The sequence below is a fragment of the Trifolium pratense genome, linkage group LG3, assembly GCF_020283565.1.
Source record: "Trifolium pratense cultivar HEN17-A07 linkage group LG3, ARS_RC_1.1, whole genome shotgun sequence".
Taxonomy (NCBI): domain Eukaryota; kingdom Viridiplantae; phylum Streptophyta; class Magnoliopsida; order Fabales; family Fabaceae; genus Trifolium; species Trifolium pratense.
Window position 1 is genome coordinate 2,846,755 of NC_060061.1, and position 12,569 is coordinate 2,859,323.

At 31.1% G+C, this 12,569-nt stretch overlaps 3 protein-coding genes across 3 annotated transcripts; all 3 read left to right on the top strand.

The window, feature by feature from the left end:
• The first annotated feature begins 1,787 nt into the window (after positions 1-1,787).
• LOC123916308 (probable calcium-binding protein CML27) lies at positions 1,788-2,450 on the top strand. The gene has a single exon (XM_045967743.1). The coding sequence runs from the start codon at positions 1,788-1,790 to the stop codon at positions 2,268-2,270; it is 483 nt and encodes a 160-aa protein (XP_045823699.1). The 3' UTR covers positions 2,271-2,450.
• A 795-nt stretch (positions 2,451-3,245) lies between these two features.
• Positions 3,246-6,229, top strand: LOC123916309 (signal peptide peptidase-like 1). Its single transcript, XM_045967744.1, has 3 exons — positions 3,246-3,470; positions 4,722-4,803; positions 4,880-6,229. Exons 1-3 carry the CDS (start codon positions 3,246-3,248, stop codon positions 4,936-4,938), a joined length of 366 nt encoding a protein of 121 aa, XP_045823700.1. The 3' UTR covers positions 4,939-6,229.
• Positions 6,230-8,105: 1,876 nt separating this feature from the next.
• On the top strand, positions 8,106-11,310 carry LOC123918060 (ras-related protein RABA6b-like). Its single transcript, XM_045969997.1, has 2 exons — positions 8,106-8,469; positions 10,704-11,310. The coding sequence occupies exons 1-2, from the start codon at positions 8,264-8,266 to the stop codon at positions 11,140-11,142; spliced, it is 645 nt and encodes a 214-aa protein (XP_045825953.1). The 5' UTR covers positions 8,106-8,263; the 3' UTR covers positions 11,143-11,310.
• The last annotated feature ends 1,259 nt before the right edge of the window (positions 11,311-12,569 follow it).

The following is a 12,569-nucleotide window of genomic DNA, read 5'->3' on the forward strand; positions in this document are numbered from 1 at the left end:
ACTCATTCCATATTGAAATTGTTTCATGCATATTGAAATTGAAATATTGCGGGACAATTTTGTTTATTTATTTATTTTAAAATAGAGGATTATGGGTGGAACATAAAAATAGAGGATTATGGGACAAACATTATTATGGGAAAACATTTTCATGACATAATTAATTTCTTAATAATTATGACATGATTATTTTAATAAAGTAAATAAGGTTGAAGATTAAAAAGATAATCAGTAATTTGGTAGAACAATGAGGTGATGAAAGAAAGAGCTCGTCTTTAACATCAAATGTCATGTATAGTCTCGACGATAGAAACAAAACACATCATCATCATATACAATAAAAGATAACTTCAACGTGTACAACAAAGGAACACGTAGTTGATGGAGTCAAGTTGCACTACTGTACATTTTTTTCTTCGCATGGCACTCTTTGATTTTTTGGTATGAAAGTTTGGTCTTCTTTAAGAGAATGTTGGTATCGAAGACTCTCAAGGAAAAAAAGAAAAAAAACCTTGACATAACCTCAGAATTTGAGATCAAGAGAATGCTACTAATCCTCTTTCATCTTGGGGGCATGTGGCTTATCTAATAGATTGTTTTTATCGAAAGAAAACAAACTTTTCGCTTTAGCACTCATCCATGTCATTGTCATTCAATTGACACTTACACAATGACATTTCCATGCCTCAACCCCCTCTCACCCGAGCCTCCTAAAAAGACCTCTGGTCTCCGATCTACAAATGAGTGTCTTCCCTCCTATCCCCTCCTCATTGTTTGGGTTTCATTCAAGAGCCTCCAAAAAAAAAAAAGTGAACTACACGCAACTACATCAATCCACTTTCATCTGGAACTTCTCCACCCAGTGCTAACAACTTTCTTCTCTATTTTAATTTCTGCCGACAATATTTTTGGCATGATCAAGAAGTTTTATGTCCTTCGAGTCACACAACGTTTTAACCATTGCAAGGAAAACTATAATCAAAATCCTTTTTATGCGGTATTAACCTGGAACCGAGCACATCCAAAACATCTTTTACTAAGATTAATGTGAGTTGGTATGAACTTTGCTTCCCTCGGCAAATGTACTAGTATATAGCTAACACATATTAAAGTAGTTGTAGCTCATTAACACATTTTAATTTCATTAGCTCGATTTTTATGTGTATATATTTTAATATATCAATTATAATTGCTTAATATTGCGTATATTTGAACACAATTTACATGATTAATTAATATTTAAACACTAAAAATCATAGTTCATAATATTTAAATCATGATTAATTACAATTATGAAACGGTCATTTTCCACATATTTGAAAAAAATAAATTACCTATTAAATAAAAATACAATTATTATTGTAAAAACAAACCATAAAATTATTAATGAGCTAATTTAAATTTAAATAAAAGAAAAAATTGGAAGAATAAACCAAGGCAAAGCTTGATATCTCATTTACGAATATGTTTTTTTTGGTGAATCTCATTCACGAATATTAATACTAGTTAAATATCAAACAACATTTGGTCCCAAAATTGTCAAAAAAAAAAAATTATAAAAATCAAATAAAATAAAATTTGGTCCCCAAAAAAAAATCAAATGAAATCCAAATGGTACCAAAAATGAATGAAATAAAATAAAAAGTAGGGGCCACTCGAAAGCCCCCACGCGTATAATCGAACAAGTATTTATAGTCCTAACAACAACACCGTTTCTTTCATTCATTCATTCATTCATTCACCATCAATTTTCGCTTTATTTATTTATTTCTCTTTATCAAATTTCAATGGCAACCGATCCAACCGTCACCAAACCCTCCTCCGTTCATCTTGAAGACATCGACGAATTGAAACAAATATTCTCTCGCTTTGATGCAAACGGCGATGGCAAGATCTCCGTCACCGAGTTAGACAACATCCTCCGTTCTCTCGGATCCGGCGTACCCAAGGACCAACTTCAGCGCGTCATGGAAGACCTTGACACTGATCACGACGGTTTCATTAACCTCTCTGAGTTTGCTTCCTTCTGCCGCGCCGGCTCCGTTGACGGAGACGCTTCAGAGCTACGCGAGGCATTCGATCTGTACGACAAGGACAAGAATGGCCTCATCTCCGCGACGGAGCTCTTCCAGGTGTTGAATAGCCTCGGAATGAAGTGTTCCGTTGAAGAATGCCACAACATGATCAAATCTGTTGATTCTGACGGTGACAGCAACGTTAACTTTGATGAATTCAAACAGATGATGACGACCAATAACAGTGCCAATTAATAATGGAAATGGAAACTAGTAGTAGTAGTAGTAGTACAGCAATAGGCAATTAGGCAGGCATTTTGGATTTTTCAAAATTTACTAGTACTAACAGATATCTATCTGCGTTTGTGTTAATTCTCTTTAGCTGTTTCTTGTTTCCACTCTATATAAATAATAATAATAATAATTGCCGTTTTACTTCTTGTTAATTCATATTATGCTTGCTGATTCCTGTGTTACGTTTTTGGTGATTTTGTTGTTAGCCATTCCCGTGGTGTTAACGATTGAATTAAGATAATCAGTTTTTTTTTTTTTTTGGGTAGGAAAGAAAGATAATCAATCAATACATCTTACAAGCTTGGATTACATTTGTGATTAGCTTTGGAATATTTTTGCATCCCCCACGTGTTTGATATAATGTTTCTGCAAACTTTCACTCATAAACTATTGTTTCAAGCAATAGTTTTAAAACCCCCATTTCAATTTCACACTACTTATATCATTGTCTCTACCATTTAATTTTTCAATGAATGAATGAATATGAGCCTGTTAAGTCAAAGTCTCAAGTCAATAAAAACAATGAAGAAGAGAGGTGGATTCATTTCAATATTTTATTTGGTTTGTAACTCTTCAAAATTGGTTGTTTTCAATGAAAAAATGTGTTTCTTTGTTTTCTTGGCTTTGGATATTGTGATTAGAATCTATTAAAGTTTATGTAGTATTTAAGAGAACCAACTTCTGGTAGAAAACTCAATATAACCAAATTTAGTTTGCTTCTGGCTTCCAAATTTCTCCCGACTGCATATATCTTTATGTATCACTTGATTATGATTCAAATGATCAAAATTTTCACATGTGTTTGCTTATACACTATCAAATACCTTGGCTTAAAGCTTTAAACAACATTATAGTTATGTGTCAAACTTAAGCTAACCCTGATTTCAATAAATTTTGATAGTCTTGTTTCTTTTAAACTTGTGTGTTTGGTTTTTCATGATTTTTGCTTATCTTTTTGCAGGCTATCCCGGGCATGTTCCTGGTTGGGTCCTCTGCTTTGATTATCGCAAGAGCAGGGATACAATAAATCTCACCGAGTTACATTCTTCAAAGGGGCACAAATACATATGGTATGCGCTGCCTGGATATGCCATTGGTCTGATAACTGCTTTGGCTGCTGGTGTCTTGACTCACTCACCTCAACCTGCACTCCTTTATCTGGTAATTCTGTTTTTTCAATTTTTTGTCATTGTATAAGTTATATTGTCATCTATACTTCCATATTCCAATTAATAATTTATTCTATAACTTTTGTTATTACTTTCAATTGTCATATTTTGTTTATAATATGGAAAAAGTTGTTTATAGAACAGATTAATGAAAGTAGTCACAGTTATTGCTTAATCTACATAACTTTAATTTTTAATTATTTATTTCTCTTTCCAGTTTATAAGAACAATAGCAACTTGACATATTTCTCTCTATATGTTCATACTGAAATCCTGTATTATATCTGAGACTGAGTACATTATTTTGTAGGGATAAATAAGTCCAAATTTTGAATTTTTGTTTTATGAGATCTGGAAATTCATTCATCCGTCCATTATCTATGTCAAACTATTTCCTCAGTATCCTCTCCTCTCTTTTATTAGTTATTTCTTATTACTGCATATATATATTAGCTATTATGATGTTGATGGGCCTTGTGTGTAACTCCTGCTCCTCGTGTAAAGCTGGGTTTTGTATTCCTTCTAGGTTCATATATCAATAAAAAAATTGGCGGATTTGATTGTGGTGTTAACCAAGTTTTCGTTGGAGGATTGAATTGAAATTGTGGAACATTTTTTTCTGATTCATTAGGGGAGAATATCTTTGATATATATATATATATATATATATATATATATATATATATATATATATATATATATATATATATATATATATATATAGGGGAGGGATCAAATTACACCGGTGTAATATTTGAGTAATGTTACACCGCTCAATAACGCTTAACGAATACAAATTTTACAAAATCGACCGTCGGATTGAAAGCTTATATCGTATAGATCATCCATGTTAAATTTTACAAAATTCTAAAATCGTTTGATATGTTTTTTAGATAGATCAAGATTAACGGTATTCAATAAAAACGCATAAACCATTAATTTTGATCTATCTAAAAAACATATCAAACGATTTTAGAATTCTATAAAATTTAACATAGATGATCTAGACGATATAAGCTTTCAATCCAACGGTGGATTTTGTAAAATTTGTATTCGTTGAAGCGTTATTGAGCGGTGTATAACATTACTCAAATGTTACACTGGTGTAATTTGATCCCTCCCCATATATATATATATATATATATATGGTTTATGTTGAGTCTGTACTCTGTACGCTGAGGCACTGAACCATTTGATACATGCAATTTGTTTGTCAAAATCTGTTTACTTGGACCCTTGTCAGATATTGTCAAAAGTGAAAACATCAGGAGCTGATCCACTACTTGGACCCTTATCGAGTGATAGTTGGATTCAGACATTCAGTGGTATTAAAATCAGTTTTTCCTTTAGGGTGTTGTTGCAGGTCTGCAATTGATCAGGATCTGGGTTTTGGTGTTGCAGGTTGGTGCCTCTGGTGCAGCTTGGAGTTTGTTTTTAGTGTACCTGTTTCAGTTGAATGATGGAGGCTTTCCATAGTATTTGATCCTTACATGTGCATTTGTGTGCTAACTCTATTAGTGGTGTGCTTTTGATGATTTGGATCAAGAGATTGGTGTGTTTTTTGGCGACAATTAATCCTTGATGTTGGGAGTTAGTAGTTTGGATTTTGCGGTGCTAACTGTTGCTTAAAGTTTTGGTCTGCAACTTTTTATTTTTATTCTAATCCTTTTACCAGTTATTTGATATTTAAAGATAAATCAATGTATTTCAGTCTTGATAAGTAATCTATTACAAGTGTCTCTTATTACTTTCATTTAAAGATTATATTGTAGAGACATCAAATGTCTATATATTGGATTCACTTTGCAGTGCTTGAAGGTGAGTTTTTTGTTATTGTTCTGCATATCTGGAAACAATTTTCAAGCTAATTTGTGATGAAGGTATGTTCTTCTAAAGGAAGAGCCTAACAAGTGAAGGTTATATTGATTGTAAAAGAAAAGATAAACAAGTTAAGATTAGATTAATATTCATAATGCACTAATTTAGGAGTACATGAGTCAATGTGTTTATAGCTACAAGCATGGTTTTATAGGCTTTGCAGCAAAGTTGACTGATAAACATGATCAAATAAAATTATGTTAAACAAATATTGGACCTATTTCAAATTGGTATTTTATGTCTTTGCATGGTGAGATTTATGTTAATTTTTTTCCAATCACAACATTTCAAGTTCCAGAATTTTAGTCCTTTAATTTAATCTACTTTTTAATCTATATGTCAGCCTTTCAACTTATGAATGAGTTTTATATAGGGGTCATTTTCACGGTCCTTGGACTTTTTAATGGTGTTTGCATTGTTGGAAGTTCAGGATATCCTTTAATGGATTGAGTTTGAATTATAGATAATGTGGAAACTTTTGTATATGCAAGATTGACATAGATTGTGAAAATTGTTCATTGCAAATTAAGTATCTCTTACAATTTTTCAGGTGATTTGTATGTATGTCTTACTTGAAATTTTCCACATGAATTATCAAATTTCATGGTTGTGGGTCAGAAGCATGTATATGTAGTTGAAAATTTGTACTGCAGGTATGGCAAGTACTGGAAACTCTATTGCGACAGGGTACCTTACAGAATCATTTCCAGGAATATATTGAAGAGTGATCATTGACGACGACTTGCTGAAATCCTTCGCTTTGGAGCCATGTTTACCTTTGTTGTTTACGGCCTCTGATTGGTGTACTTTAGATGTAATCGTCCGTTTTAACGGCTCTATCTCAAAGAACAAAAATTGTGTATTTTTTAATAAGAAATTGTGTATTTTCTTTATTATTCATTAGGAACTCTTTAAATTAATAATGTCAGGATTGGAAAAATTTATTAATTTAGAGAGTTATTAATTTATCGATAAATTAATAATTATTAATTTAAAGAGTTTTTAAGTAATTATACTGTACATACCAAACAAAAAGGCAAATTAGTCTATGCCTTTTAAAATTACGTTGCAGTGAACCTTGAGACTCAACGTAAATTAGTAACTACTGTGTTCATATGCTTTGGAAATCAATAAGGGCTTTTGAACTTTAAGGAAACCAGACAACTATTGAATCATATTTCAATAGAGTGTAATATATTTTTTTTAGTTTCTATGAATTATTAATTTATGATTTTCTTGGGACTGAAAATTATAAAGAGATCTCTCGAAAAATTATTATCTTATTATTTTATCGAATTTTTCAATTTTTTATATTGGCCCAAGTTGGGACCGGACAAATTTATTATTTTAGAGAGATTATTAATTTACTCAGTATTAATTTAAAGAGTTTCTGTGGTTTTGAATTTAAAGAGTTTCTACTGTATTTGTAAAACAAATTATAGACAATAATTATCAAAAAAATATTGTGTATTCTCTTTACCACATATCTGTTAAGTAATTAAGTCCGATTAGTCAACGGTGAGATAGTACGGGTATAATCCTAGTGAGTTTTAATGGTGAGATAGATGATTAATATAAATTCATGAGTGGTGTTTTAGATACATCAAAATAAATCTCTTAAGACCATCAAAATTAATAGTTTATGAGTTTTTATTAAATACTGTTAATTTTGATGGGTCTCAAAGATATATCAAATGATTTTCAATATTAGTAAAATTCGTATTCGTTATAACGATATCAGTAACTTGTTCACCATACACCACTTAATGTGACAAAATCATATCCGATAATTACCTCTTAGATCCTTATTGCTAATTGTATAATTACAGTGACAGCCGACCACAAACATAGATGATGACATATGGAATCTATCTATATCTTTCCAAAGCTGAGATAATTTGGAATAATTACCGCTTGTATAATTTTTTTAATCAACTTTGCGTTTGAGACGGCCATGATCTAAGATAGAGCCAAAACCAATTATGTTCACTGTTGTGACTTGTGACAGTATAGTGAAAAGCCAATCCTAGAATGCCACATGAGCATGAAAACCTTGTAAAAGGTAAGGATAGGACAAGTGGAACAATGCCATTGGACCTTCTTTGAAGATGGTTTTGGCTCTTCTACTGAATTAATTTTTTCTAAATTTTTATATATTTTTCTTTCTTGATAGATGGTAATAAACCACACTCATATGTATATATTCATCATGTCTTTATCTATGTGGTTTCATTTCACATGTAAAAACACTCAACACCCTCCAAAAAACACTATTAATATAAATAAATTGTTTATGTGTAGTGTCTCATTCCTTTTAATTATAATCCATCTTCTTATTACCATTGTACTAACACTATTGTTTTTCATATTTAGGCATATTTTTCATATTGTTTTTTTTTAATATATATATTTGGTATTGCGAAATTTGGTATGATTCTCTTTTCTTATTATTACTATTTTTTTGACACATCTTATTATTATTCATAGGTATATGATTTTATATATAGAGTTTTTTTTTGTTTTACAACTAGCGATTGAAATTATAATCTATAACGTACTACCAAAACCTCTCATCACTATACCAAGTTACATAAAAACAAATTATATATTTTAAATAACAAAGTAATCATATAAATTATTAACAAATCCAAAATATTATAAACTGAAATATAAATCTAAAATATATTTAAATATAAAATCTTAAAAAAATATTTAGACAATATTCCTAATTAACATCTCATTCCTTTTAATTATAATCCATCTTGTAGTTAAGAATGTAGTAATATACTATATATAAATAAGATCAGCACCACCACCACATTGAGCCCTGTTTTTAGTTTCTTCTTTCCTTCCTTCCTTCCTTCCTTCCCTGCTGCTGCATAAGAACCATTTTTTGTGTTAGTTTGAATGGATGAAGAGTGTGATTATCTGTTCAAGGCAGTACTGATCGGAGACTCTGGAGTAGGGAAAACAAATATGCTATCAAGATTTTCAAAAGATGAATTCAGGTTGGATTCTAAACCAACTATAGGAGTTGAATTTGCTTACAGAAACATCAGGGTTAAAGACAAACTCATCAAAGCTCAAATATGGGACACTGCCGGCCAAGAAAGGTCAGTCTCTTTTTCACCTCTTCCGATCGATCAAACAAAACAACCACTCTTTCTTGTTCTTTTTATATTAATGTTTTGATCATATACTATATATGTCTTTTTTGCTTGAATTAATTAATGATGAACGAAATTCATAGGCCTTTGCATGAGTAAAACATGTTTATAAGTTTGCAAATCATGAGAATATAATAATTCAGTTACATATATTCTTATTAAGGTTGATGAGATCGATCATTATACAATTAATCAAATTGTCATACATAGTTCTTGTTTTGTTTTGTTTGTTTGAATGAAAAGTTAATTAGATATTTTTGTTTCCAAATGGTGTTTGAATTATTATTATTATTAATATGAAAGTGGGGTCCAGTGGGTTTGCGTAACCTGGAATGGAAGAATATGAAATTGTGAATTCAACTTTTCTTCATGTCATGCGTGACTTATTATTTTTGAATTGGCTTTTATTTCTTTCTTTCTTTCTTCCTGTATTTATAGTATGTAGTTTTGTTAGCTAATTGCCAGAGCCAAGTTTGGATCTGGTGTTTGCTCTTTATTGTTTAGTAGTATTAGATTTTATTGATCAAGTCTTGTTGTTCATTAGATAGCATGAGAGGAACAATTAATATTTTATCATTGTTATTCATAAATAAATAGTAAATATGAAAGTGCACAGGACGTTGATCCGTGATGATGATATCTTAAATTTGACAATTTATTTATTTATTTATAAAAGTGTTGGTGGCTTTTCTAAATGACAATTGAGTGTTGGTTGGTTGGTTTAATTAAGTGGTGTGGAACCAAATTAGTACCAAAAGGATAAACTACAAATTCATTCAGCGTGTGGGGACTCCCATATTATCATTCATTCATGTCTTTAATTGAATTGCATTCCTTTCCTTTTGTTATGTGACACAAAAAAACTTGTTCACGGAATGTAATAATAATAGTGTAATACTGCTTAAAATGATTATATTGTTCAAATCAAGATTTTAAGATGTGTTTGTCTTCCCTCTACTCTAATCCAAGGGTACTACTACTATACTAAGTGAGTTGCTTTAATCTTTATTGGAATTGGAATGGAAATGGAACCTAACACGCCGTAATTTCCTCCTTTTTATTTTGTGCTTCTTTCTTGTATACTATGACTTTTCTTTTTATAAAATTGACACTGTTCATCATTGGAATTCAATCGATCCGAGTGATTTCTATGAACCTTTTTTAGGATACTAATTTTTAAATATTGACATTGTCGCCTATTTAGAAAAACTTTTTCTTTACTATCCCATAAAAAGAATTACACTATTTTTACCTTTAATTAATTGGGTTACATGCGCATGTACAATTTACCTTTTCTTTTCCTTACACTTTCATCATACTCCTATATATAATATATAGGAGAAAAAGCTGATAATTCTCGGTTGAGTTGACTAATGAATACTCCTGCGGTTTTTTTTTATAAGAAACACTTTGGAAAAAAATTTGGTCATTTTTATAAAAAACTTTGACCAATTTTTAAATGTTTTAAATGTTCAATTTCACAAAGTATTAAATGAAAATAACTATGTTAAATGTGCTTCCTTGGTCTATGTAATTTTTTCAAAATGTTTCTTATAAAAAGGACCGGAAGAGAGTATGTTATAATGAGGAGTATGTTATAATGATGCAAATGAAAAATATGTGAGTTCAAAGAGTAGGACTCACTCTTGCAGGTGGTTGTTTAAGTGTAGAAATTAAGTTTTCTCTTTCAATTTTCCACCATGTAATGTAATGCAATCTATATATCTTATGGCAAATGCTAAATAGTGCCCCAGGGGCATTATCTTATTAAATAAATAGCGTAACTATTTGGGCGTGGCGGGTCCATAACACAGCGTTGTTCAGTTTATACTAGACTAGAAAGAGCATATAATCAAACAATTTCATGTTTCTAATCATACTAATACTAATATAAAGAAAACTGCTTACATACTAATAGTAATATTTAATTGGAAGAAACCAAGTCCCACATTGAATAGAGTCTTTAGTGATACTGTCTAATTATAAATAGTACGTACGCCATTAACTTATTTAGTTAATTTTGTAAGGATGTGCTACATTGATCCAATATAAAAATCTGTACTACTACTACTACTACGTACATTTTCAATTTTCAGAACAAAACCTTGCTAGTGGTACATATTTTCAATGTCTTATAGATTAATCATACTATATATATTGATTAATGAAATGTGTTACAGGTTTAGAGCAATCACAAGTTCGTATTATAGAGGAGCCTTGGGAGCATTATTGGTGTATGACATAACGAGGCGATCGAGTTACAAAAGTGTAGGCAGATGGTTAGGGGAACTAAGGGAGTTTGGTGGGGAAGACATGGTAGTTATTCTGGTTGGTAACAAATGTGATCTTGGTGAATCAAGAGAAGTAGAGGAAGAAGAAGCTAAAGAGTTTGCAGAGACAGAAGGGTTGTTTTTTATGGAAACCTCTGCTTTGAAGAATCTAAACGTTGAACAAGTGTTCTTACAAATGATCACAAAGATACTTGAAATCACAAACCAGAGAAGTTTGGAAGCCAAAATGGATGAGAAACCGATTAATCTTTTGAATGGGAAGGAGATTCATATAGCTGATCATGATGATGAAGTCACCGCAACTAAACAGGCTCCTTGTTGTTCGTGATCATGATCGAGATTTTGCAAGAATCTTTTAGTGTTACATTTACTAGTACTTAATTATCCAATTTTTCATTAAGGTTTTGATTGGCGTTTCCTTATTAGTAAATTATTACAGATTGTGGCCATGATTTTCTTACCCCAATGATATTTAAATGAGGACTATATATATATATATATGATGCTAGGATGTTTATATATATGGATTTTGAAATCACATGCTACTATAGCTAGCTCATGGAGGTACTTACTACTGTTTGTTTATAAAAAATGCTGCTAATTAATTAACCGAATAAGGTTGTTTTTTAATTACCTGAATTTCAAATAAAAAGTGGCTAGTGTTTTCTGTTATTTATGTTCTGTTTACCGGCGGCGGCTAGTGGCTACTGCATAGAGCATTGAGCCATAATATATGTCATTGTCTTGTGTTATAGTGGTAAATTTATTCACGTGCTGGTTCAATCAGCAAAGTGATTCCTTGTGTTTGGTTTTTCTTTTTTTACCTTAGCTTACAAAAATATCCAGAGGGAGAGTGTAGTGTAGATCAGGCTAATTTAAAACAGCTTAAATTTGTTATTAGGAAATGTAACCCACCCCTTTTCAAAGGTGACAACATTATCTATCTATCTAGCTAGTTAATCCAGAAAATATCTGGATTGTATGCTAAAACAAATACTGTACTAACTACTAACTAGGAAATCACAAGTCCCCTTGGGCAAGGTTGATGAGATGAGAGTTCTGCTGGTTGCTTTGGACCCCTTTGTCTTGCATTTCTACCACAACTAAAATGTGAACAAATACATCAAGGCACTTGTTTGGTTTCAAATCTCAAAACCCAAAAGTTGAATAAGTGGATTCACCCGAATTCAAACTTCTTTGATCATAAATGTTTTTACCAACTGAACTATGCTCACGAAAATGATTTACCATGATTTTAACAAGTTAAAACATGGACTTTATACATAATCATGAAAATGTTTCCATGGTTTTGCAGAACCAAAAAAACCACAAGATCACAGGTGCTTGTGAAAATTACAAGTAATATTCTACTTTATGTCTATTTGCACCCCTCAATATTTTACTTTGCACCCATGATTCTAAGACAAGCTTTGTGTCTACGTGTACCATGCCATCAAATCAATCATGTTATTTTTTTTACTTTTGCTTAATATTTTTAGGCCTCTTGTTCATTTATTGTATATATTATACTAGTATTTGTTTTAAAGTGAGTGTCATTTAAAGTTTTTAAACATAAATCATCACATAGTAAAGAATGTGGATAAAAATAGATATCTCTCACTATATATATGGGACACGTATTGCCGAAAAGAAGGTTTTGCTTGAGTTGTGCTACTCTAGACCTGCGGAAGACACATGGTGCAGTAATTTAGTGGAATCATCATCAGTTTACGTGTTAAGAAATAGGAAACAATG

Bases quoted from the DNA above. Each gene is read 5' to 3' on its own strand.
- LOC123916308 (XM_045967743.1), top strand. From the start codon at position 1,788: ATGGCAACCGATCCAACCGTCACCAAACCCTCCTCCGTTCATCTTGAA.
- LOC123916309 (XM_045967744.1), top strand. From the start codon at position 3,246: ATGATTTTTGCTTATCTTTTTGCAGGCTATCCCGGGCATGTTCCTGGT. The intron at 3,471-4,721 runs GTAATTCTGTTT...GACCCTTGTCAG, and splicing joins AACCTGCACTCCTTTATCTG to ATATTGTCAAAAGTGAAAAC. The intron at 4,804-4,879 runs GTATTAAAATCA...TTGGTGTTGCAG, and splicing joins TTGGATTCAGACATTCAGTG to GTTGGTGCCTCTGGTGCAGC.
- LOC123918060 (XM_045969997.1), top strand. From the start codon at position 8,264: ATGGATGAAGAGTGTGATTATCTGTTCAAGGCAGTACTGATCGGAGAC. The intron at 8,470-10,703 runs GTCAGTCTCTTT...AATGTGTTACAG, and splicing joins GACACTGCCGGCCAAGAAAG to GTTTAGAGCAATCACAAGTT.